This window comes from Gymnogyps californianus, chromosome 16, assembly GCF_018139145.2.
Source record: "Gymnogyps californianus isolate 813 chromosome 16, ASM1813914v2, whole genome shotgun sequence".
NCBI lineage: Eukaryota > Metazoa > Chordata > Aves > Accipitriformes > Cathartidae > Gymnogyps > Gymnogyps californianus.
The window spans coordinates 6,994,785-7,019,657 of record NC_059486.1 but is presented as its reverse complement, the minus strand read 5'-3'; the positions used below and the strand labels follow the sequence as shown (position 1 = coordinate 7,019,657).

At 39.7% G+C, this 24,873-nt stretch overlaps 1 protein-coding gene across 2 annotated transcripts in view; it reads left to right on the top strand.

Annotated features, from left to right (window-relative positions):
* Nucleotides 1-24,873, top strand: part of PPIL2 (peptidylprolyl isomerase like 2) — a 75,745-nt gene that overhangs the window by 18,369 nt on the left and 32,503 nt on the right. Inside the window, exons 8-13 of one of the 2 annotated variants that reach the window (XM_050906840.1) lie at nt 1,717-1,806; nt 2,313-2,351; nt 10,988-11,063; nt 12,498-12,658; nt 15,912-15,987; nt 17,197-17,303. In XM_050906840.1, the coding sequence (XP_050762797.1) occupies nt 1,717-1,806; nt 2,313-2,351; nt 10,988-11,063; nt 12,498-12,658; nt 15,912-15,987; nt 17,197-17,303 (549 nt within the window). The remainder of the gene's footprint in view (nt 1-1,716; nt 1,807-2,312; nt 2,352-10,987; nt 11,064-12,497; nt 12,659-15,911; nt 15,988-17,196; nt 17,304-24,873) is intronic. The other variant, XM_050906841.1, reaches the window with a different exon arrangement.

Here is a 24,873-nt window from a genome sequence, read left to right as displayed (position 1 = left end):
ACAGGTAAGTTTTATTCTTGTTTTACAGCCAGGGAAATTAAAGTACAAGGAGATGAACTGACTTCACAAATTGTTGTCCAACTTTTGCCTTCAAAATATGAACAACCCTAGAATATGATTTAAAAGATATTTTTAAAACTTTTTGCTAAGTTAATCTGCATGCACTGAATCTTGTAGACCAAAATGAGTAGCTTTTGTATGCTCCTCAGTTGGATTAATAGACAAATTTTCTGTTGTCATCTTTCTGATACAGAGTCATCACCAAAACACAAATTGCCTCATTTGTATTCATATCAATGAATAAAAAAGAGTATTTTAACTGGAACTGGGGAAAGAGCAGAGAGAATGCCTTAATGGACACTTGAACTGCATTTTTATTTGTGTTTTGTGAACATTTGTGTGAACCCAGGTGGAATTTTACTTGTGACTTGTTTGCATAATCCTTACTGTAAAAGCAAGGTTTATTTATTTTTCAGTAGCGAATAAATCCTTCAATTAATGGATCCATGTCCGGTGTTGTAAAAATTCTGAATACTGAAACATCTGCTTTTTGAAATCTGTTGATGGGAAATTCCAGTAGGACTCTCTGATACTGAGAGAGGAACAAGCTGAAACCATTGCAATCAAGGAAAAGGCTGGATTCATCATATTTTTGAAAACTTTCTCCATTGTAGTTGAACTGTCTTCATTCCAGCTGTGAGAGCAGTCAAGATCAGGTTAAAATAGAAAGTATTTTCTGTTCCTTCTGGAAGCATGATGCTTTGACTGCTGTGGTTAAAAGGCAAGAATGAGTTTAAGAGTAGTCTTTGTTAAATGCTTCTCGATATTGTAAAACTATTGCTCAGTTTGCTACAATTTATAATACCAGGCTTCCTAAACAAGCTGTGCCAAGAGGGTCTGTTTCTCATGTGGTGTACCGCTTGAAGCAATAGCATTTATCAGTTTGTTATAAGCATAGAATTATGCTTATTATATGGACTTCTGGAGGTACTAGAAAAATACTATCACTTTCATCTGAGTAGAATAGAGGATGTGGGTGAATAAGACAGATTCAGGTTTTTTGCAGGTAGACCCCCATAGTTGTCTCTCTGTATGATGTGTTTGTTCGTAACGACAAAGCATTTATTCCACATTGATTCTCACTACGAAATAACACGCTGCTTTGTTGAGCATCATTTAATTTTCTCAAGTGAACAGAAGTGTTGCTGCAGGCTAGATGCAGCAGTCAGGGTGGACAGTGTGAGGGGCTAATGCAACTCTGCTGTTGTACGAGCTGGCCTGGGACATGCGTGTCTCCCCGAGGGGTGCTGACTGTGGGGGAGATACAGACGCCTTGTTAAAGCTGCCTGTCTTATACCATCTGTAAAATACTTAACTTAGAAAACTGCAAGCAAGATTTTTTTATTTTGGCAGTACTTTTATGATTAATTTGGTTAAACTGATATGCATAACTATGGAATGGAGACTGCAAGGTTCTTTTTTTAAAAAAAAAACCAAACCACACAAAACTGTCAAGTTTTGTAGGGATGAAAGACAAAAGCTTCTCATCTGTTAAAGCGCACAATGAAATATTGCAGCTGCCAGTTGAGAATGAAGGGTGAAATTGTTTTCTTTATCATTTGTACTTTAAGGTTTTATTGGTATCACATATTTACTTGTAATATTTACACATTAGAATCCAATTTTTAATATCTATGTCTTTTGCCTGGCTGTTAGGCAGTTGAGCAGCTGAACATAAAACCAAAGAGCTACAAGGATCTTTTGACAGATGAGCCCTTCACTCGGCAAGACATTGTAACACTGCAGGTAAACTTTTCTCTCTGTTACATGTCTTACCATAAAGCTTTTTTGTAGAGGATGAAATGTTGCTATGTACACTGTTATAGCAGGAATCTAGAATAATTGAACAGAGAAACATTGTCTGTGTGTGTGTCTTGGAGAAGGGTAGAAGGGGAACTCCTGTATTTTCTTGGTTATCCAGATGAGCCGCAAAGGTGCCATATAACTTAGAGCTTGATAAATCTCTAGAGTGGTTATTGTGTACCTTGTAGATAAGCAGATTGTTCAACTTTGTAAATTGAAGGAGAAAAAAAAAAGGTGCCCAGAAAAAGTCAAGGATGCCATGTAAAAATGTGAGTTTTGACAAATGTATTTGCGGTTGCTCACTATTTCATTGTATCCAACTGAATATAAGATCTTGTGCATAATTGTAAGTTTTAGATATGAAAATACACGTAAGATTTTGTTTTTTTTCTTTTAATCTTACCTGAAAAATTTCTGTGACACCTCCAATTTGTTGTGAGACTTAACAGAAGAGCATTGGGAAAAGACTGGGTAGAAGAAAGGTAAAGGTATGTCCAGAATAATCTTCAGCTGTAGACAGCCAACAGTATGTGGTCTACGTTATCAAAAGAAACATGTTTTAGAATGTAAAGTATATAAACTTTTAGGAAGTCAACATGTTACATTAAGACTGAAGTTGGTTGTCCATCTTACTCTTTTGAAGATGTCTAAAAGAGTCAAAGCTTCAGAAAAGCATTTTTTATAGAATGTTTTTCTAAATGTAGAGTAAAATAAGCAGCAAACCAGAGGATTTTCTTTAGGTGCTTGCTTAGAATGGTTTTCTTCTGAATAGATACCAATGTTGGTCTTTTACTGATTTTAACAGAATTAAAACCTAAATTAAAACAACATTTTAAATTTCAGAGTGTAAAAGATAGTTATTTACAGTTGAAATTTAGTATCAAAAGATCTAAAACTTTTGTTTAAAAGTAGCCATTTTTAAGCTTGCATGATTTCAAAATAGGGGAAAAAAGATTCAAGGATCATTATTATTGGAGTCATGAGTTAGTATGCATCTCATGAACAGTTAATTGCCACTAACCAAGACTAACACAGTCTAATTTGAATAGAAAAATATTTTTCATTTATGTCTAAATTTAAATGAAATGTATCCCTTCTTCCCTACTCCACAGTGCTGAACAGCATGTTTATAAATATTTTTCCTCTATTCCTTTGGGCTTGTGGCTGTTCAAGCTAATGCAACAAAGTAAAATGTTTTTAATCCAATGGAAGCAAAAAACGTAGCTTTTTCAGATTGAAAGCTCCCAACAGAATGTTATTTGAATGTAACTGCATGGTTGCTAATGGATTTGGAACGGTAAAAAAAGACAACATGAGTGACTAAAAATGTTTCTGTGCATCACTATGGAAAACCAAATTATTTTGAACAAATAATTGAAATGTGCAGTCATTTAAAAATATTTTGGTACGGTTTGTAGGTTTGGAATTGCATGTATGTATAAAGAGTGTGTTCCTCTTACACGCCTAGCTTTGATTTTCATAAAAGCAAACAGATGCTATAGTCCTCTAAATCTCAAAATGCAATAGCTAGCAATTTAGATGTTCCCTATGTGGATTTTTATCAATATTTTTCATCTTCATTCTGTTCTTGACATGTTGGGTTTCTATCTTGCTTGGAGGAATATGTCCATTAACAGAAACTAAGTAGATTATGATAGTTGTCCAGTCACTGGTCCAGTCATCCTGCCAGCTACATGGAGGTCACAGCCATACATTGCCTGTACCTCTCTCATGTCCGTTTAGGATGACATTTGTAATGCGTGAGTAGATTTGTTCCTCTTAACTAAACAACTCGTTATGGATTGGTGTTAACTTCTGTAGTTTACAATCTTGTGGTATACTCTTCTCAAATAAGTTTAGAAATAGCAAAGATACAGCCATCTTGGGATTGGACTGGAAGAGATTTTGACCATCTGAATGCTGTTAACCAGCTAAAATTTGACCCTCCACCCAATTAGTTTTTAAATATTTTTTTAAAAAAAGGATTTTCAACAAACAGGCTAAAATGGCTTTGAGATGTTGAATGAGAAGTAAGAGCCATTTAATACACTGCACAACATCCACTGCAAACTTGCAAGTATACCTTGATTTTTTCCTATTCAAATGCTGCCCTACTCTGAATTGCTTTCTTGAGACCAGAATGCAACCTACAGTGGTATGACTAGCCTGGGTATTAAAATTGCTTATGTATATGTGGTGTAGGAATCTGTTGTTATTTTCTCATAGTATTTTCTTCATGTAAATTGTTGAAAGACAGACTAATGTCTCCTCTACAAGCGCTCTTGTTGACAACACGGCAGGCAGCGTGGGGGCTTCACACTGCCAAGCTCTACCACCTGTGGCTTTGTTTCTTAGCCAGAGTTCATGACTGCAATCTGTTGTGTTTCAGTTTGTGGCTCTAGAGCTCTATCCCAAATCCCACTTCTCTTAAAAACCTTTCAGTTCTATGTTGAAATTTATCACTTTGTTGTTTTCCCATTCCCCTGTGTAAATTGAGTACTGTGGTATCTGAGAGAGCTGGAATTGAGAGTGAGTTGGTAACACTGATCCTGCTGTTTGGCAAAAAGGTAGATATAAAGGAAGTTGCTATAAAAAACATTCTTTGCTTTGCAAATAACAGCTGAATAGGACTGTCTGTAATAGCTGCGTTTATCAATAGAAAATAGTGCTTCCAGAGGCTGACTCTGAATGTCCTAGGAAGCAGATGGGGTATCTGTGTTTGGTTGTGAAATACAACATGATAAATGGAAAATTTGAATAATATATGTTTACAGATTATTTGTATGATCACAGTTTTCCTTATTGATACATAAAGGGCAATCCTACAGCTGCTAGGGATGTTCTTTTACCAGAATAGCAGTTGACCCCAAACTTGACCTCTCTCTCGTAATGTATATAATTAAAAACAAAACAAAAAAAATTTGCTCTTTCCAGAAGAGAGAGAATTGCATAAAATTCTTTGTTTTGTTCTCAGTGCTAAACATTATTCAAACACTAATCATAATCCATCCCTGTTATCTTTTCTGGTAAGTACCATCTCAGCTGGTCGCTTTGATTTTAGTGATAGTTATTTGTGTCCTATTGCTATTAAGTTTACTTGTTAAAAAGGACAAATTATTTTGGATCTGGAACTAAAAAAAGCAAAATCACAACTTTAGTTGTTATAATAACACTATCTTAGCTCTATGATGTGCTTCTCCTTGTAAAGGAATCCACAGTACCTCCTGCACTTGCATATACAGAAATTGCTTTTTTCCCTGTTGAAATGCAAATGTCCTGGGGTAGAGCATGGCAGTTTTTCATCAACATATGGCGATATTATCCAGCCCCTCAGGGCAGGAGGTAAAGAATAATACCATATCCTGGTGTGCAAGATACATTACCAAAACTGGAATGTAGTTATTCAGGCAAAAGATGTCATGGGTTCTGGTTTAATATCTTGCTGATAATGACAGGAATACACGTGACATTATTCCATATGAAACCCTTCCTAGACACCAACAGTCTTAGTATGACTGGATTTTTTAGATGGTAGCTCTTTACCCTCAAGTTGAAATTTCCTTTTCTTAGCTATGTGATCTTGCCACAAACTCAAGTCAGCCTTTCCATCTTCTGCAGTGCAGGTGTTACTTTTTTCCAAGTTTCTCTCTCCTTACAGTTTATTTCAGATAATTTTTCTCTCAACTGTACTGGTTCGTATCTCTTCTAAATGGAATATTGCTGTTGTATTTTGTCTGTGTTTCTCATAACTCTAAACCCACTTGTATTCTTTTACCTTGAAAGATGACCAGCTCAGCCTAACTTAGCATCCCTTGCAAATGTCATGAATGTGTTAACAGCTGACAGACAGCTCAAATACTTCAAGATTTATTAGTTATACTTAATGGGTAAGGTATGATGTAAAGCACTTAGAGATCTGTGGGGACAGGGTATCTGTGATAGGAAGGCTGGTATTGTTGAAACTTATTTGCAGTGTTCTTACCTCTCTTTTCTGCTTCCCATTCTCGTACATTGCTGTTCATCATTTCACTTTGCAATTGTTTTAAAGGTAGGATTCAGTATAGCTTTGAAAGAGTTTTGACATAGTAAGATTGCGTTAGACTGCGATTCAGAACTAGATGATTCTTTCAGTCCTATGTTTTACAGGTTTTCAGCTAGTTTTCAGTCTAAATGTTTAACCTAATTTGAAGTTCTCTTCCAAGTACATTTTTTTGGGGGTGTAATTCAGTGTTAGAGCTCAAGGTCTGCTGTCCACCATTTAATCTTTGTGACAAAATCGAGTCAACAGTCTGGTAGAAATTATTAATTAGTGTTACTGTAAATTCTGTGTGTGTTTCAATCATATATTTTGCAAATTATTCTTTGTGTAATGATGTGGAACTTAATAGCAAGCACATAAATAAGTATAATCTGGATTCCCTTGTATAAGAGTGGGCAGGCTGAAGCAAGCACCTGCCCCAGCTCAAGATGCACAGAGAGGAACAGGGTCAGGTAGTGCTTTGCTGGACACGGTGGTGGGCTCTGACAGTCCTGTGGACTTGGTCCTGAGGAGCGCAAAGTAAGAATGCTGCAATACCCTGCTTTCACATCCCATTTGGTAGGAAGTGTTCAGAGGAACCAAGAACAATTTCCCCTTTAGCCCCCTGTCAAGTCTTCATCCTCTACTGTGTCTCTGTTCACAAACCAGAAACCACAGCTCTCAAATTTGTGAAGATACAGCAGAAATTATTCCTGCTCTGGAAACTCTTGGAAGCTATTGCTGAGCTGTGTGCCGGCAGGGGAGGGGAGTTAGCGAGAAGTGTGGCTCTGCTCAACAGCAGTGCTTGCAGGTAAAGCAGAGGCAGAGGTGGTCTGTTCTTCTGTGCTGGAAGAATTGCAATAAACCCAGTGGTAATAGGCACAGTCCTCTGATGGCAGCCTGCTGAGAGCCTTCCCTGATAGATGCACGCTAACAAATGCGTCTGCTTTGCACCACAGAAATGGAGGGGGGTTCCTGGGAGAAATAAATAGACAAAAAACAAAGTCTGGGTAGAATGCAAACAGGTTTACTGCCGTTAAAGGAAAAAAAAGGCTCATACTTTTATGTGCTTCCTTATGTCAATTTTATTGTTTCTGTATAACCTAATCAGCTGTGGACAAGACATGGTTCCCGACAAGCTGTTAAACACCGTTGGCATTTATGGCAGGAAGCATAACTAATGAGCTAAGTTGGAGGTAGCTGAGCTGCACACTGTTAATTGATACTTCATTCCTCAGCTATTTCTCGTTTGCTCTTTGTGTGACAGAAGGTCAGAGCAGATTTGCTCTCGGTTGTGGGTGAGGGCTCTTTGAGGGTGAATCCTGCACCAATGCATGTGCAGAGTGGCTGGTAAAGAAGTGACACGTTGGGATGTGGTCAGCGTATGAAGGTAACAGTCCTAAAGATAATTAGGGATCCAGCACGGCTGACCAAATGGTAAGAGAGGAATCAGGCCTCAAAGAAATCACATGGTCTAAAACTGTGCTGGTTTTAACCTGCTTTTTTGGGGGGTTGTATGTATGGTGCTTAAGATTAATGGAGTTTAAGCTGTTTCCCTAAGTAGGTGAAACCGGAAAATGATAGGAAAAAAACAAGTGGAATAAAACTTGAGATAAATTGTTTTCAGAGCTCAGCTTTCAGGAAAACATCAAATATGAGATTTTTAATAGTCATGATAGTTAGCAACCCTTTGAAGTCTGTATCTGTGCTAGTAATTTGCTAAAGTAAAGTTTATGGTTTGTAACCTTAATAAGAAAAACCCTGAGACTGCTACCCATGGTAATTTGAATACATATTTTTAAACATGCTAAGACAAACAAAAGTAGACCAATTTACTCTTCATGGTTCATCTTCCTTTCTGGTTTCTGTGCACTTACACAGAACTTATTTCTTTAGGTCTTTGGGCTCTAGGCCTTAATCTTAACAGGATTGGGAGCATCCCTGTTAGTCCAGCCTTTCTCTGACCTGGAGAGGCCATTAATTCATTAGAAGTCAAGGCTTTGACTATGCAGGTACGTCCGTCTGCCTGTCCTTGTGGTGTCTTGGTCGGACTGCTCTGATTCTGTGCCCAGTAACTGTCATGGATGCAATGAGAGGAACTTGGCGGGCTAGTTATTAGTGTTTAGACAGTTTCCTTCCTGAAGTGATATGTCTAAAGACTGTGTGCACTTTTAAAATTTATAGACCTACCTTTAAAAAATGTATATCTTGTGTTGTAGGACTCAGTACCATCAGTAAGGAAATGGTTTGTGTCTTCTGCAGCACAGGTTGGACTGGTCAGATGTGTTTCTGCTCTTGGGGATGGTAGAAGCAAATGGTGTCTTGTGTTTAACTTAATATTCACTGCAGTACTGTCACACTTAGTATGCGCGTTTGTCTAATTCTAATCAAACTAATTCTAATCAAACTTCTCCTAGTGTATCATGATGCTGTATTTTAGAAGGAGGAATCAATATGTCAGCTGCTTGTCCTAGGTGTCCTGTGTAAATGACACTCAAGTTTCAACTTGAGGAACCATTTTTGAGGTTTTTTTCCACTGTCAGAGGGAAACTGGTTTTGGAGTAGGCGCATGGGTTGTCTGCCTTCTCGATGTGTGGTGAGACTCCTGCTTTGCAGAATCAGGAACACAAGGGACAACGCTGTAAATCAAACCTTTGTCGAGGTTTCCATTTGAACAAATGGCCCACCTGAATGCGATGAAGGACCTTGTGCAGAGGACCTTGGTCTCAGTTCTGGGGTTTGGGGTTGTCTCGGGTCTCTCAGAAAGCAGATGGATGGCTGTGGTCTGCAAGGAGAGGGAGCTTCCCTGTGGCCTCTGCTGTCCTTCATACCATAATGGATGTGTTGCCTGTGGGGAGGTTAGCAGCAGTTTGGAGAGCCCTGAGAAATCCCTTGCAGGGAAGGAGACTGTAAACATTTTTGCTGGTGTTGCTCAACACCTGCAATTAGGCTGGTTAAGCCAGGTAAACGTTTGAATGAACTGTGGCTGTGATACAGTTTGAACTAATCTGATTCATGGTACCCTGTGCACAAAACACTTGGTTTCATAAGACACTCGCAGTTGTGATGTCCTTTTATTTATTTTTAAACAATCAATAAATCAGTATATCAAGAAGCTTTATTTAGAGGAATATAGTGAAGGTGTTTTCTGGTTCATCTTTACTGCTGTCTCCTGCCCTCCCTCCTGTCCATGAAAAGTCGGTTTCAGGAGTCAGTCTGGCCCTTCAGCTTTGCCATGAACAGCAGACGTGGATTGCTGTAAATCCATTTGTCTCTATTAATATTAATACACAGATTATTTTTCTTCCTTTCCTGGAAAGGTAAGGAGTCTTACTTCCTTCACCTTTTGAGGTGGTACATTTATGTGCAAGGTGATGATTTCTGTCTGGGAAAGCTGCAGCTCATGATTACTGAAGGGTATTTGGAAGGAGGCAACCTGTGTCTTCTGGAAACACACTGAGCCCTTTCTCCAGACTTTCTCCATGCATCTTGTTGACTGTCAGAGAGCAATTATCTCTATTCATACATAAATATGTATGCGAGGTAATAAATAATAAATACACCTGAGTGCCGGTGTCAGAGGATACAAAAATGGTTAAAAAACTGGTCCAAATTTCCTATTCCTTAGTAGTTTTATTTAAAGATTGATTATCTGTTTCTAGTGCAAGATCTTAAAGATGAAATATCTGGGGTTTTTGGCAGTCCATGTCTTGATGAAGATCTGTCGGAGGGGTATAGTGGGGCAGGAAACAATAGAAAATGATTATATAGTGGTTGGGAAAGGGGACAGCAGAAAGCCAGGAGGTCATCATTAGGGTGCAGAATCACACAGTTTGATTTCATAAATGTGTTTTGGTTTTACTACCAGCAGTAAAACTAAAAATGCACTCTCTGGTGAAAGCATACCATTTCAGGGATGAATAAAAGGCATAATTAGATCATTTAATAAGTGATGGAGCTACCAGCTCTGCTTGTATTAATCGTTACTTTTAGCAGAGATGGAATTGTCAGAACTTCTTACCAACAGTGGTGGTCTGAGAAGCTTTGTTAAATTTATTTGGGATAATACTATTCATGTCAGTTGCATAGTTCTTTGCATAATATGTTGCATTATTTTTATCCTGAACTTGAAACTATTGCATATTATTAAGATATTTTGGTATTTTAGGTTTTGAATTGTTTTCTGTAAGATAGAATTTCTAGAAATGACTGGGTGTCCTGGGCTGATGTTTTGACCTTTCTGTGCTGCAGAGGAGCTTGAGTCATTGTAAGAATGTAAGAAGTCATTGTAAGAAACCTTGAAGTCATTGTAAGAAGAGGATTAAGGACTGTTTAATAATAGTATAATGTAACCTAGATCACCAGTAGGCATTCCTTGTCTCACTCGCTCTAACAAAAGGTCGAAGTTATGCAGAAAGTTGCCTAGAGATAGTATAAAGACTCACAGTTAATGGACTGTGTAGTTTTGCTGTTTTTCTTGAGGGGTCACCCAATAGAGTTTTCATAATACCACTTTTTGTTGCCTTTTTAATTATTATTTTTTATTTTTAAATGTAATTCTATAAGCACAGATTTCACTAGTAAAAAAGAAACCAATCAAACCAGTTCTGACTGCGAAGGCTTGCCCTGAGGTTTATTTGTATTTTGAAATGCATTACAAAAGTTCACAGAGCATGTGCGAATCAGGCACACTGTTATAAATAGAAGGAGATAGCTAATGTGAATTTGCATAGATATTAGACGAAACCACAGAATGAAAGAAAGAATCAGGAGATTGCAGCTCCTCGTTCTTTCTTCTCACTAGGATAGGGTAGACTCAGCTTAGTTCTGTTAGTAACTTCTGTAGGCAAAATATGTGTAATATTATGTTTAGAACTAAATTCCAGATCCCTAAGGAGCCTACTGTGAACAGGCTCACTGCTGATGTCGGTTAGGATTGATTGCTTTATATTTTTTTCATCTTTCTGTGGTTTGAGGAGTATGGAAGTTATTCTGTCTCTCCCTATTCGTTTATTATGGTGGTGTCTGCCCTTCAAACTAGTCTGTTGCATGGAATGGGTGCCTACCAAGCTCTCTGATATTTGGTTTTTTAATTATTATTTTCAGGATCCAACAAACCTGGATAAGTTCAATGTCTCGAACTTCTTTCATGTTAAGAACAACATAAAAGTAATTGATCCAGGTAAGGATGAATTGAAGGTAGGCTGAGAAAACACCAACCCAAATATGCAAATTCTAAAGACGACGTTATGGAATTGACACTGTTTTCTGGATAGACATCCCTCAGTGGCTAGTGGTAACTTTGAAAGCTTCTTGGAAACATGAATAACTTGTTGAAACTGTCCCTTTCACATCAAAAGGTGTTAACAAATTTTGAAACAAAGACATGATTCTTTGAGAAATCATTAACTGTCTCTATTGAGTGCTGTGCAAACACGGAAAGCTTTCCATATCCTTTAAGAGTAGGTAGATGAAAGAGAAGTGAGAAGAGGAGGAAAAATAATTTGCCAAAAGGTCCATTAGCGTTGTACCAGAACCAAGACAAGGAAACCTACATCATCTCAGACCTGTCTGCTAGGCTCTATTTCATGTGTATCAACAATGTATTGCCCATCCTTCTGTCTGGATAATAATGGACATCTTCCAAGTTAAAGGTTGATATAGATGTTTCTAAAATAGTCCCAAAATTATTTTAATAATAAAAAGTAAAATGCCTTTTTTTTCTTTCCAGATATCTAAGAAATTTGCTTCTCAATTCTTTTGTGATTTTTTGATAGCTAAATGCTTAGCAATATCTGCTAATATTAAATTGCTGAAAGAAAAAAATTCTCTCCTTTGCCCTTGTGGTTTCCTTTAGAACTGTTTCTGATGAGGTCTAATTGCTGATTCTAAGCATGGTGTGTTTTTCTGGGTCTTATTATGCTCATCTCTTTTTTGTTGGGTTTTGTTTGTTTTTTTTTTTTAAAGCTACTAATTCTGCAAGCAAGCATCTCTATTTACCCGCTAAAAATAAGTGGATATTATCTCAGAGATGGAGTATTTAATATCCAGGAAATAGTAGGCATACCAAGACAGAGAACAAGTGAAACTTGTAAAAATAAAAAAATTAATTTAAAAAAACAAAAATCAAATTCTACAGTCCAGTCCTCCAGCTTCCTACCCCTGGTATCACATTAAAGATCTGATCTTGGGATTTTTGCATCATAGGCCTGGCCATTCAGTGAGGAGACAAAGGACAGAAGTTTATATTGTACCAAACTATCTTGTCGTTATTGTTCTATAAAAATTTTACGAGACTTGCATGAACTTAGATAGTTTCTAGCGGTTTCAAAGGAATTTTTGCAGTAGTTGATTTGAAGTCGTTTTTTTCTTTTGTTATACTTCATCATATTGGCATTTATTGTGCTATATTTCAAGTTACACTGTCGTTACTGTTAGGCATTGGTATTTGTTACTGTTTCTGCAGGAATAAATATAGTTACTAGACCTTTTTATTTAAAAAAAAGTAGAAATAATATCTGGAAGATTTTTGTATAACTAGATATGTAATAAACTGAAGGAGAACAAAATAGAATTTTTCTTTTAACTATGAATGATTTAACTTTGTCCTATCTAGATGAAGAAAAAGCAAAATTAGATCCATCTTACTATTTGAAAAATACAAATACAGAGACCCGAGAGACTTTACTGGAGCTTTATAAGGAATTCAAAGGCGATGATATTCTAGCAGCTACTATGAAGGCTCCTGAAAAGAAGAAAGTGGATAAGCTGAATGCAGTAAGTTGACTTAATTTGTAGTTTGGCACTGATTGACTTCTTCAAGAATGGTAATAGATGTTTTCAGCTTAGAGGCCATATTGCAGTATAAACAGACACTACTCCTGTTTTCTGTTACATGGAAATTTGTCATAGATGAGAATATGAGAATCATATTGGGATTCCTTAGAAATATATTGTATGTGTCAGTGAGTTTCTCTTTGTTAAATCATTGTAAATGAACCTAAACATTTTAGAAATGGAGCACAATAAGAAGGAAGAATCTTTATGATGTGGTTATGATGTATATGTTGGCAGAACCTTTTTTCCCAGATTGTAATCTCTTGCTTTGAATTTGTTTATCATTGCTTCCTGCAGTTATTGGCAGAGAGAACACACCTTAAGGGCAATGCAAGTGAATCATTTCTAGTGTGGGCAAATACATAAATCATCCACAGCTGCTTCTCCCATTTTTTTCCACTGGAATGCAGGATTTTTAGTGGAATATTTTAAAGGATGTTCTTCCAGGTGCATGTTACTGTGTGTTCATGGTTGTCAAGAGAAACAATTCATCTGTATCTAGATTTCCTACATCAAAGGCTGTTTGAAATGGGCAAGACAGAGTGTTCTTCTTTCCTTTAATGATTCTGGGATGTATGTGTCTTCGTGCTTTGATTACACTTACACGAAAATGAATAGCAATGCAGTATATGGCTTTTAATGAAGAGGCTTAGTGACAGATTAGGGAGTGTATGTGACCAAGGAGTAGGATCACATTTGCCCCTTTTTCAGGGCATCATAGTGTTATAAGAAAACAAAAGATGTAGGGAGGAAAAAAAAGAGGTGAGAGACAATGATGAGCTCTACACATGTTGGAGAGTCAGATTGTCAGCTAATGATGTGGATGGGCATAACTATAAATCATAGAATCATAGAATGGTTTGGGTTGGAAGGGACCTTAAAGATCATCTAGTTCCAACCCCCCGGCCATGGGCAGGGATACCTTCCACTAGACCAGGTTGCTCAAAGCCCCATCCAGCCTGGCCTTGAACACTTCCAGGGAGGGGGCTTCCACAACCTCTCTGGGCAACCTGCTACAGTGCCTCACCACCCTCACAGTGAAGAACTTCTTCCTTACAGCTAATCTAAATCTACCCTCTTTCAGTTTAAAGCCGTTACCCCTTGTCCTATCACTGCATGCCCTTGTAAAAAGTCCCTCTCCGGCTTTCTTGTAGGCCCCCTTTAGGCACTGGAAGGCTGCTATAAGGTCTTCCCGGAGCCTTCTCTTCTCCAGGCTGAACGACCCCAACTCTCTCAGCCTGTCCTCATAGGAGAGGTGCACCAGCCCTCTGATCGTCTTTGTGGCCCTCCTCTGGACTCGCTCCAACAGGTCCATGTCCTTCTGATGTTGGGGGCCCCAGAGCTGAAGGCAGTACTCCGGGTGGGGTCTCACGAGAGCAGAGTGGAGGGGCAGAATCACCTCCCTTGACCTGCTGGTCACGCTTCTTTTGATGCAGCCCAGGATATGGTTGGCTTTCTGGGCTGCAAACACCCATTGCTGGGTCATGTTGAGCTTCTCGTCAACCAACACCCCCAAGTCCTTCTCCTCAGGGCTGCTCTCAATCTATTCTCCACCCAGCCTGTATTTGTGCTTGGGATTGCCCTGACCCATGTGCAGGACCTTGCACTTGGCCTTGTTGAACTTCATGAGGTTCGCAGGGGCCCACCTCTCAAGCCTGTCAAGGTCCCTCTGGATGGCATCCCTTCCCTCCAGCGTGTTTACCGCACCACACAGCTTGGTGTTGGCAAACTTGCTGAGGGTGCACTCAATCCCACTGTCCATGTTGCCAACAAAGATGTTAAACAGCACCGGTCCCAGTACTGACCCCTGAGGAACACCACTCGTCACTGGTCTCCACTCAGACATTGAGCCGTTGACTGCAACTCTTTGAGTGCGACCACCCAGCCAATTCCTTATCCACCAAGTGGTCCATCTGTCAAATCCATGTCTCTCCAATTTAGAGACCAGAATGTCATGCGGGATAGTGTCAAATGCTTTGCACAGGTCCCGGTAGATGACGTCAGTTGCTCTTCCCTTATCCACCAACGCTGTAACCCTGTCGTAAAAGGCCACCACATTTGTCAGGTACGATTTGCCCTTATTGAAGCCATGTTGACTGTCACCAGTCACCTCCTTATTTACTGTGTGCCTTAGCATAGTTTCCAGGAGGATCTGTTCCATGACCTTGCCGGGCACAGAGGTGAGACTGACTGGCCTGCAGTTCCCGGGGTCTTCCTTTTTTCCATTTTTAAAAATGGGGGTTATGTTTCCCCTTTTCCAGTCAGTGGGAACTTCCCCAGACTGCCACAACTTCTCAGATACGATGGATAGTGGCTGCCACGACTTCTCAAATATGATGGATCCGGCTCTCCCTTGTGCCAGCTCCTGGTGGGTCTCCGTGCTCTCCTGGGGTTTCCCCGGCTCAGGAAACCCCCCTTGCATGCCACGATCCCCTGCTGCAATGCGGAACACGCCTGCACCAGAGCTGATCACCTCGGCGAGTGACTGTTGGTGGCAGTCACACCAAGTTTAAATCTGCCACTTGTTACTTGCATAGGACACAGTGTAACCTTATGGATAGAGCATTGGCCTGACCTGTATTCTTTGCAGGCATTGCCCCAGAGCTGCTAAATGTATCTCCGGCTTTATTAGATCTTTGTAATTTACTACAAAATCCATGTGTGATGTTCACATTTCCTTTCTGCAGGAGAATTACAAAGCTCAAAATAGATATTGGGAACCATGGGACAGCGCCTCTGCACGCAGAAGGGCCGTGTATGGGAGGGGGGGTGGTTTGCTTTCCTCCGCAGTATCTCTGTGGTTCACTGGTTTTTCCTTCCACTTACTCAGCAACGTTGGAGAATTTTACAGATGTCTTGCCAGCAGTAGTCCTTTCATATCTCCACCTGTGGACATACAAATAAATTCTGATAACAGAATCTTTGCATAATGATGTATTAAACTGTAGTGGAAGCAATAAGCCCCTTCAGCTCAGCGCATGGGCAGCCTTAACTAGAGTTTCATCAGAGCAAATGTTATGGGTAACAGAGAATTATTACTGCATCATACATTTGTTTCTTTCTGTAGGAGCTAGAGCGGAAAGTCTGCCTTCAGAAGGATGACATTTGTGTGTTTCTAGTGCTTTATAGTATCTTTAGTAGATAAATTCTAAGATCTAATGTCGTCTTCTCCTGCTTTTTCCTCTGCGAACAGGCTCACTATTCCACTGGAGCAGTAAGTGCTTCCTTTACCTCCACTGCAATGGTGCCTGAAACTACCCACGAAGCAGGTACCAGAACTACCTAGCTACAAGCTGTTTATTTACTTTCCAGTTTTAAAGTGTGGTCCCTAGCACACATACATTTATGAGGACTGAAGGAATGCATTAATAATTGGTCAGTACTGATGCCGTGGAAATGTATTCCCTGAGCAGATATATCCTTGCTTTCCAGTGAGCTCATTCTGAAAATAATGGAGCAATTATGAAATAGCTTCGGCTTTGAATGGCAGTTACTTATGTTGAACTGAAATTAATCAGGTATTTTCTATGCCCAGGGAACACAAAATGGGATATCTACTTATGTAAGTTAGGAATGAAGTATAATCGCTCCTCAAATAGCATATAAAATCTTTGCCACCTTTTTGGCCTAACCCGGTATTGGTTAGAATGACAGCAAATTTTGTGGTGATAACTTTTGATTTACTGTTTTTCAAGGTTACACAAAAATGCATTTTAGTACAATAAAGTTTTCATTCTCCGGCCTAAACACAAATGTACAGAATTTATTTAATTTGAATATTGATTAAATAGCTGAGTGATTAGTATTCCCAGTTGAAGAGAAAGGTCTGGCTTTTGGCACTAAAATTTAGAAGTACGTCACACACTTAGGCACAGATTGAATACATTGCTAAAACTACGTTTACCAAGTTCAGTTCCTTTACTTGGTGGATTACAGTGATTTGCAAGTAACTCTTTGAGTGTTGAAAATATCTGACTAACTGGACATTTTGACAAAATGGAAGTGGAAACATCCTAGATTGATCCTTTGGTTTGACTTTTCAATAATGTTTCCAGTAACAGCTTCATTTGTTTTCAGAACTGGGTAGGTCCTCATATGTCAGCAATTTGTTGTTGACTGATGACTACCTGCTTGGCTTCCAAGTTTGACAAGAAATAATTTGGTTTCAAAGTAACATTCGTGATTGGTAGATATTACTTGAAAATTATAGTTTGTAATACTGAATGCTTCTGTGACTTAAAAATATAGATGATATTGTTGGCTCTCGAGGAGTTAGTGGTTTTCTATAATGGAAAGTGTTTTGCACAGAGATTAATGTGAGGTTATCATAGATAAATTGCAGAGTACAATCCCTGAAGACCCAGTACCCCAGGGGAAGAGGTCAGACAGTAGAATCTAGCAATTTGTTTTCTGATGATTTCTAAAGATCAATGAGTAAGCTTCCAGAGAGCTAATTATTGTCTTTTGCTTTGATACAGCTGCTATTGAAGAAGATGTTGTGAGATACAAATACGTGAAGAAGAAGGGCTATGTGCGACTTCACACTAATAAAGGAGACCTAAACTTGGAGCTGCACTGTGATATGGTACTGTGCGCCTCATAAGATGAATCTCTCTAGATAACAAACAGAATAGGAGCTGGCAATGGAAATGTCCAGAGAAAGGAATAGTGTGTAGTTGTAATAGATACAGATAAGTAACTAGCTTTCAGTTGTTCTGGTGTGTTTTCATACATACACAAAACTCTATTGTAAAATGTAGTATTTTAGGATTATAGTGACCCAAACAATGACAAGGAAGGTAGAGAGAAAAAACAAGAGCACAGAGAAGAAAGAATAACCCAAGGTTACACAGCAGGTTACTGGCAGAACCAGGAAAAGAAGCTCAGTGAAACTGAGAGCAGTCTGTCAGCCTGAGTACGTGTAGTTAAGATCCACAGAAATGGTTAGATTTGCTTCTAAATCCTGAGCTTTACAGAACAAACCTAAATGAAAACCTTAGAATATGTTTTTTACTTCCTGCTGTCTCAGTTTTTAAGGTTCAAGTTTTCAAACATCTTCCCTTTGCCATTAAGAGGTAGACGTTCATTGTAAAAAACAACGGACTAGAGTTTTTTATAGTCTATACAGTCTGATTCTGGGGGAAATCTGTGGCTCTTAAAATAATAAACATGGCAAAACTTACGATAGACAGATGAGTTGTGCCGACGCTCATGTCTCAGACGTCACTGCTTGCTAGTGTGCTTGCTTATTTATTTGTACAACCACATCTATAAAAGGAAAAAAGTTTTCAATGTAAAAAGCCCAAACCTTCCGTTGTTTGCTTAGATTTTTGTCTCAGGAGATTATAGGCCTGAAGGTAGATGTTTTAGGAAGTTGAAGGATGTGAATAGGGGTTTAAATGGTAAAACTTCTGCTTGTTGTGACTCTCGCAGAATTTAAGGACGGTGGTGCTGGCTAGGAGCTGGGGTGCCTGGTGTGAAATCCAGAGATGCACTGGGAGAATGCATCCTTTTTTGCCTGGGAGAAAGAAAAAAGAGCAAACAGGACAAGCCTGCTAGCTTTCCCTTCTCTTCCTTTTTCTTGCACGAGTAAGGAGCAGAATATGTGTAAACATCTCAAGCTGATCTATGGAAACAGTATGAGAATATCCAGAGCAGCCTATGCTGCTAGTAATTCTGTAGGTCCCTGTCATCCCTACAGGTGTTTTCCATGCTCTTAAATAGTAACACTATGTAATAAGGCAAAAAGCAGAGGATGTTAGTGTAGCAATATTTGGGGGAAGCAGCAGAATGAGCAGATTGCATTGAATCATTTGTTTTGCCATATGTTCTCAAACTGGCTCCTGGCTAATGCAGGCTGACTGCAGCTATTCTTATCAGCGCGGGTTTTTTGGCCACATGTGTGACCAGTGTCACTCAGTCCTGAGGACCCAGTCTCAATTGCCCATTATAAACTTCCTGTATGATATCCATTGTGTTTCCTTTTTTCCAGATGAATTCCTGTTCATCTCCCTTTCACATACACTGCTTCCTCATGTACACATTGGAAGTGTGCACTGTTTTACACAACCAGACCTGCTTGAACACTGGCCTCTAGCCATCTGTTTCTTTCATTTCTTTGTGTCGATTACATCTGTGTGAATTAAGCAGACCTTTGGCACTGCAGAGGGGAAAAAGATGTATATTTAGAATAAGTAGGAAAAACTTGCTGCTTCAAGGAGATTTTCACAACATCCACTTTAGGTCATCATCCTAGATCTATTAAATCAGTTCTTCCGGGAGGCGCTTGTTTTTCTCCCTTTACTATATAAGGAGTTTGTGCTTCTAACTTTGGTTTTCCTGAATCACACTGAGGTTAGGCACATAAGGTAGCTCAGTGCAGACAGAGCAAACATCTTACAAACATATAACACATATATAGGTCACAAACATATACACAGATCAGCTACAATGGATCTACTGAGATTGGAAAGACAGACATAGAAAATGGGGAAATGCCAAAATCAAGCCTTTCTAAACACATCCAGTTCACCCTGCTTGTGAATATGCATGGTAATAGTCTTAATTAATCATATGCTGAGTTTTTTATCAGCTCTCGTGGCTTATTTCAGTGCACAAGCTGAACGAGTTCTGGGAGCTATTTGGAACCGTGTAGTGAAATGGTTTATATGCAGGATTTGGTTTTCCTGCAAAAGTGTAGAATGTGGGTAAGGTCCTTGAATGCAGTTGGGGGAACTGGACTGTATCATAATGCTCACCCAAATTAATGTTGCACAGGCTTTTTGGTGCCTGACTTTTCGGCCTTCATGACTTTTTAATGTAGTTGGCATGGGTAGTACCCAGGCTTTTCAGAAAGAAACTGAGAAACAAATGTCAGTCCAAAGCACTGTATTGATACACAGTGTGATCACCAGCAGATTTGGGAGCCCTGGATTCAACACACAGATCTGTGCTACTTGAGTGAATGAGAGAGCCAATAGCAGTATTAGGTTGTCATTGCTGTTTGAATTCAGAGAAAATATGTGTGATTTGGGGAATTCATACATCTGTTCTCTCAAGCAGTACAACTGCAGGAGCAGGTATATGATTTATAAGCCATGTTACAGTGGTGCTTAGCTTCTCTTTTTAAAGACTGAACACTGCCTGCCTGGTTGTTGTCTTGACCTGACCACAGGCTCCTTTTTTTAATTGCTGAGTGATACCCTGTGCTCTGGTTATTATGGAAGCCACCCTAGCAGTGGCTGTATTTGCACAGTACTGCAAATACATGATTGTGAAATGCTTAGGAAGCTTGAGGATGAAGTTGCTATATAAATATGACAAATGAATACCTGTGTCCGGAGGTAGGACTTGCAACATTCAAATTACATTTTAAAATAGTCTTACGGGTTAGATTTCAATACACACTTTGAGGTGAAGTCTTCTTGCTGAAATAGAGAACAGCAAGTGACATACTTGCTGTCTTAAAGTGTATGTCTACTGAGCCTTCAATTGTATTTTCATGCCTATGGGCTGTATTTAAGCAAATATTCTTGCAGTTGTGCTCTCAGCAGTCTGCACTGCTTCTGAAGTCTACCCAGTATCTCTTTGTCTTCAGTACCCGCCTTGGGTTCTTACTGCCTCTCCCTTCACAGCTCTTCTTTCTCCTGTTCTTTCTTTCCCCTGTTTTTTGTGAGCTATCTGACAGTATGGATTGTTTGGAGTTCAGTCCATATGTGCGCGTGGAAACTTTTGTTTAAAAATAAATCTAGGGATCTTCATATACTAGTACTTGAAGGTGCCTATCAACAAGATTGATAGTGATGAGATTCTTCCTAGCACCAAAAACCTAATCAAGAAATGTTTTGTATTGATCCAGGGGAGGAAATGAGTGCTGCAGTGTGATTGAAGTCATCAGTTACTTTGTGACAGGATTCAGAAAGAGAGCATGAGATAGGGCTAGAATCCAGATATTTTCTGTGTTTGAAATCACTTGTTCAGAGGACCAGAAAACTTCACTTAGGTTCCAGAAAGATGATGTGTGGTTTAAGTCACTGACCTGAGAAAAGGCAATAAAAAGACTTCGGAAGATAAGCTGGATTTTTTTCCACCCTTTTGAATTTGTGCCTCAAATGAGCAAAGGTACACTACTGTTCTCTCTTTGCATTGTAGCGGTGTGCCTAGTGCTCTTTGTTGCCGTTTGTTTTTCTCCCAATCTTCTTATTCAGATACAGTATGTTCCTCCTGATGGGGACTAATCAGATGGCCATTTGTTAGAGACATTTTCCAGGAAGCTGAGTTCAGCTGGGCATAAGCAACATTTGTTGTATACACTAATTGGAAACAAATTTACAAAAATTCTACTTGCCAGAAGTAATTCTGGCAAGTACAGAAGATTTAACAGCATCCAACAAGTGCTGTTCTTTCAGCTCTAGTCTTGTGCATCACCAAACACATAAATTATGAAGAAATAACTGATGAAAGGCAATGAATGTCACTGGATTTCTTGTATTTTATTTACTGTGATTTTTCTAGTCTCCTCGAGTTCTTTTAGCTGCTTTAATCAGGATGCTGCTGGGAACAACTGTCTATATCATCTATGTGTATTCTGCTGTATTAGTCACTATAGTGATGCTGTTACACCTTGTAGGTGGTGGAACAGCCTCCTAAGGCAGGGTGGAGGCTTTACCCTGTGCAAAAAGTCAAATTGACTTGGATGTGGAAGTAGAGAAGCAGTGTGGTGCAATGGGTAGAGTGGAGAACTAGGAGATGGTAAACCCTGAATTCTGTGCCTTTGCCACGACTTGCTGCATGATGTGGCTATGTCATTTGGTTATGGAATTTTTTAAATCAATGGCATCCCATTTTTTATTTCACAATGAGCAATAAATACAGGCATAATTTTGAATTCCCAGGCAGTAACGTGTATCATAGATGTCTGATTGCTGAAGCGCAGCTACACATATAACCTAGGCTGCCTGTTGGAATCAGCAGCCCTGCATAAGAATAGACAGAGTAGCAGACTCCTAGTCTCTCCACCTGTGAAAGGGAATAAAAACTCCTGCCTTTGCCTCTAGGTTGCTTTGAGGCTTTCTTGTTTAGTGCTTGTACTTTTTTGTTTTCATTGTGCCATGGAAATATATATATATAAAAATTTAACACTCCAGAAGACCCTGTCAAAATGATGAACAGGTGGTTTGGTGTGCTATCTCCCTTCTGTCCTTTGTGAGTTCTCCTCATACAAGTGGTCACTCTGGGGTAATGATCTGGTGGTTAAACACATGCCGATAGTGGTAATTGAATACTAATCCATAACTGCCATGGCAGTTTTTGTAAATTCGCCTGTCTCTCTCAGGTTTAATACTTTAAGGTTTAAGGGCAAGTTGGCATAACAAAGAAGAATGTGAGATGGATTTCAAAGCTCCATCCAGCACTCTACAAATGCTTTTTGAGGTTTTAGGACCTGGCAAACTCTGCTTAATGATGATGTCTTGGCATAACTATCTGAAGAAGCCATTATTCTACAAACACTGATGTTTTAATCTTCTGAGGCCCTCTGACCTGTTAAATATGCCTGTGATCTATAAATGTGTAATCCAGCCCCTGTTCTTTGAAATTGTCTCTCCTTTTGTGTGAGGGACTGTTCTGAAGATCAGAAGCCTGTAAACTTCTTATCCATTTCCAGTGGGAAAGAAGTGAGTTGCTGAAAAAATCCTTTGACCTCCTGGCATGATGAGGTTCCCCAGTCTTCCCGAATCTCTCATTTTCTTTCTGATTTAAACATCCATTCAACTCACTTTCTGTCAGCATCATCGTGGCACTGTCTGGCAAATAACTGGCTGATGTTTTACCAGTGTCTGTTCACTCAGTAATATGGTTGTAGGGATGAAGTACAGTGGTCTTGGCACGGTTGTAAATGGCTTATTTTGTATTTTTTTTCATCAAAATAGGCCATTGTAGGAAGAGCTGCAACTTCCAACTTTGAAAGTTCTTGTCAACAGAAACTGAAAACAAACAAACCAAACTGTCCTTTTCCGGTAGGAGAACAGCTGGATAAAAATGTTTGTTAGAGAGGATGTTGTTATTTCTTGCTGTGTTTTTTCCTCAAAGTGCTACAATGGGAGACAGATCTATTGCTGCTCTTTGTCGTTGGGAGTAGAATGGCTCTGCACAGCCATATTGATTAACAGGTTGCTTCTAGGTTGTTCTGAAGTGACTAGAAGCTAATATTTTAAATATTTTTAACTTTGGGGGCATAACACCCATGCTTGAGAAAGGAGAAACGTTTTCGTCTTAGTAGGAAATGCCTTATCTGGATGCTGCCATTGTGCGCTTGTCCTCAGTGCTGTTTTGCAGCAGTGAAGGGGCAGTGGGAGTCCCCGATGTCCCCTGCTGCCCATGCCTGAATGGGACATTCAACACAGGGTTGAGGAAGGTGCTCAGCCACCTCCCTGTGAACCTGTCCCTACACCATGGGGCTTGGTGCCCTTGGCTGTCTCTGTGTGGTTTCCTGGCAGCCTTTGGCATTGGGTAATCAGTGGGAAGGCATTTTGCACATTTGGACCTTTCTACCTCCCCAGCCCCCCTGACAAGCTGGATCTGGGGAGGGAATCGATTGTTACTGGATTGTGTCGCTTGTTTTTTGAAATTTGATGGTGCAGGCATCCCATAGCAGCTGTGTCTGCCACTTAGTGATCCCAAACCCGAGGATGAGGCGGGCGGTTTGGAGTTACACAGCTGCTGCTCTTCATCTTTCTCTGACATGTTTCTAGTTTGTACCTTGGCTCCTCTGATGAGAGCGGGGTGACCTTGAGAGGCTGACAGCTACCAGAGCTTCGCTGTCTAGCATGGACGTGGTTACAGGTTGCATCTTCTGAAAAGGTGGAATTTACGTGCAGTCAGTTGCAGACTGACGAAATGCCAAGGAACCGCCACGGGACCTGCGATACTCCAAGTTTTACAGCTGCTGGAGGTTGCTCAAGCAATTGAAGTTGCATCCTCATTTAGACTGTACCTACTGGTGCTATGTTGTGCTTGCCAGCCCCATCCTCATCAGCACCCAGCCCTGCACCATGCTATCTGACAAGCTCCTCAACCCTCGTGTGACTGACAAATTTGAGGGAGGGGAGAGGATTGTTTTCTTTTCCACAACTGCAATAAATAAAAGTTAGAGGAAAAGTAATGACTGTGGCTAGGGATGATGACTCTGCCTCTGGAGAGCTAGTAGTTAACACTGACAAATTGGATGAGTGAATTAGATGCCTTGTTTAACTTGAGTTGTGCTCAGCTGAATGGATTGATTGTCCCTGTATTTGCAAAAAAGTGAAAAATAAAACTGGAGTATGTCACTTCTTTATTGGCATCTTGTCTAAGCTGAGCATCTTGCTTAGACTTTGAAAAAGTTTTCGGTAGCATCATTAATGTCAGTACTGTGGAAGAAATGCCTTTGAAAAGTGGAATTTAGCTATCTGCTGGAATGTTTGCTAAATAGCTAATTAAATTATAGTGGGTTTCTGTGTAATGAGAATGCAATAATTCTGCTCTTTGTTCTAAGCAAACTTTGAGGTAGCAAAATAGGCAAATATTTGCTATCAAGTCAGCCATCTATTACCCAAGGCATAGTTTGCTTGTTTCTTTTTTAATATCAGTAAGAGTCTGGCCAAGTGTTTTACCCCACAATGCCCAGATGCTTTCATCTCTCCCGGTACTCTCTCACTGGAACTGTGCTCTTCTGATCATAGATCACAAATTGACCCGAACACGTTTGCTCACTGTATGACCAGGTTGGGAATGGTGTCCCTTATATGAACTGTGTCTTTTTTGAACTGAACCACCATAGGCAGCTGTTGTTTGCCACCATAACCTGTCACCTGCTCAACCCCTCTCGCACGTAGGGGAACTGTTAGCAGGAAAGTGGAGCTGGCAGGGGGTGACGTTCGGGTCTATAGCAAATGTTTCTCCTGCAGGAAAAGTCATGGGCTTCCCGCAGTGAAATTCTCTCCATGCTTTTGCAGTGGGCTTTGTGGAGTTTTTGATTTTCTTGTCCCTCTTGCTCTGAAACAAATGGAGTGTGCTCGTAGTCCATTGGTGCAAAGTGAAGTAGGGTAGCTTAAATTGCCTTCCAGTACAGTATTATGCATTGAAATGCACTAGAAACATTTATATGTCCAGTTTCT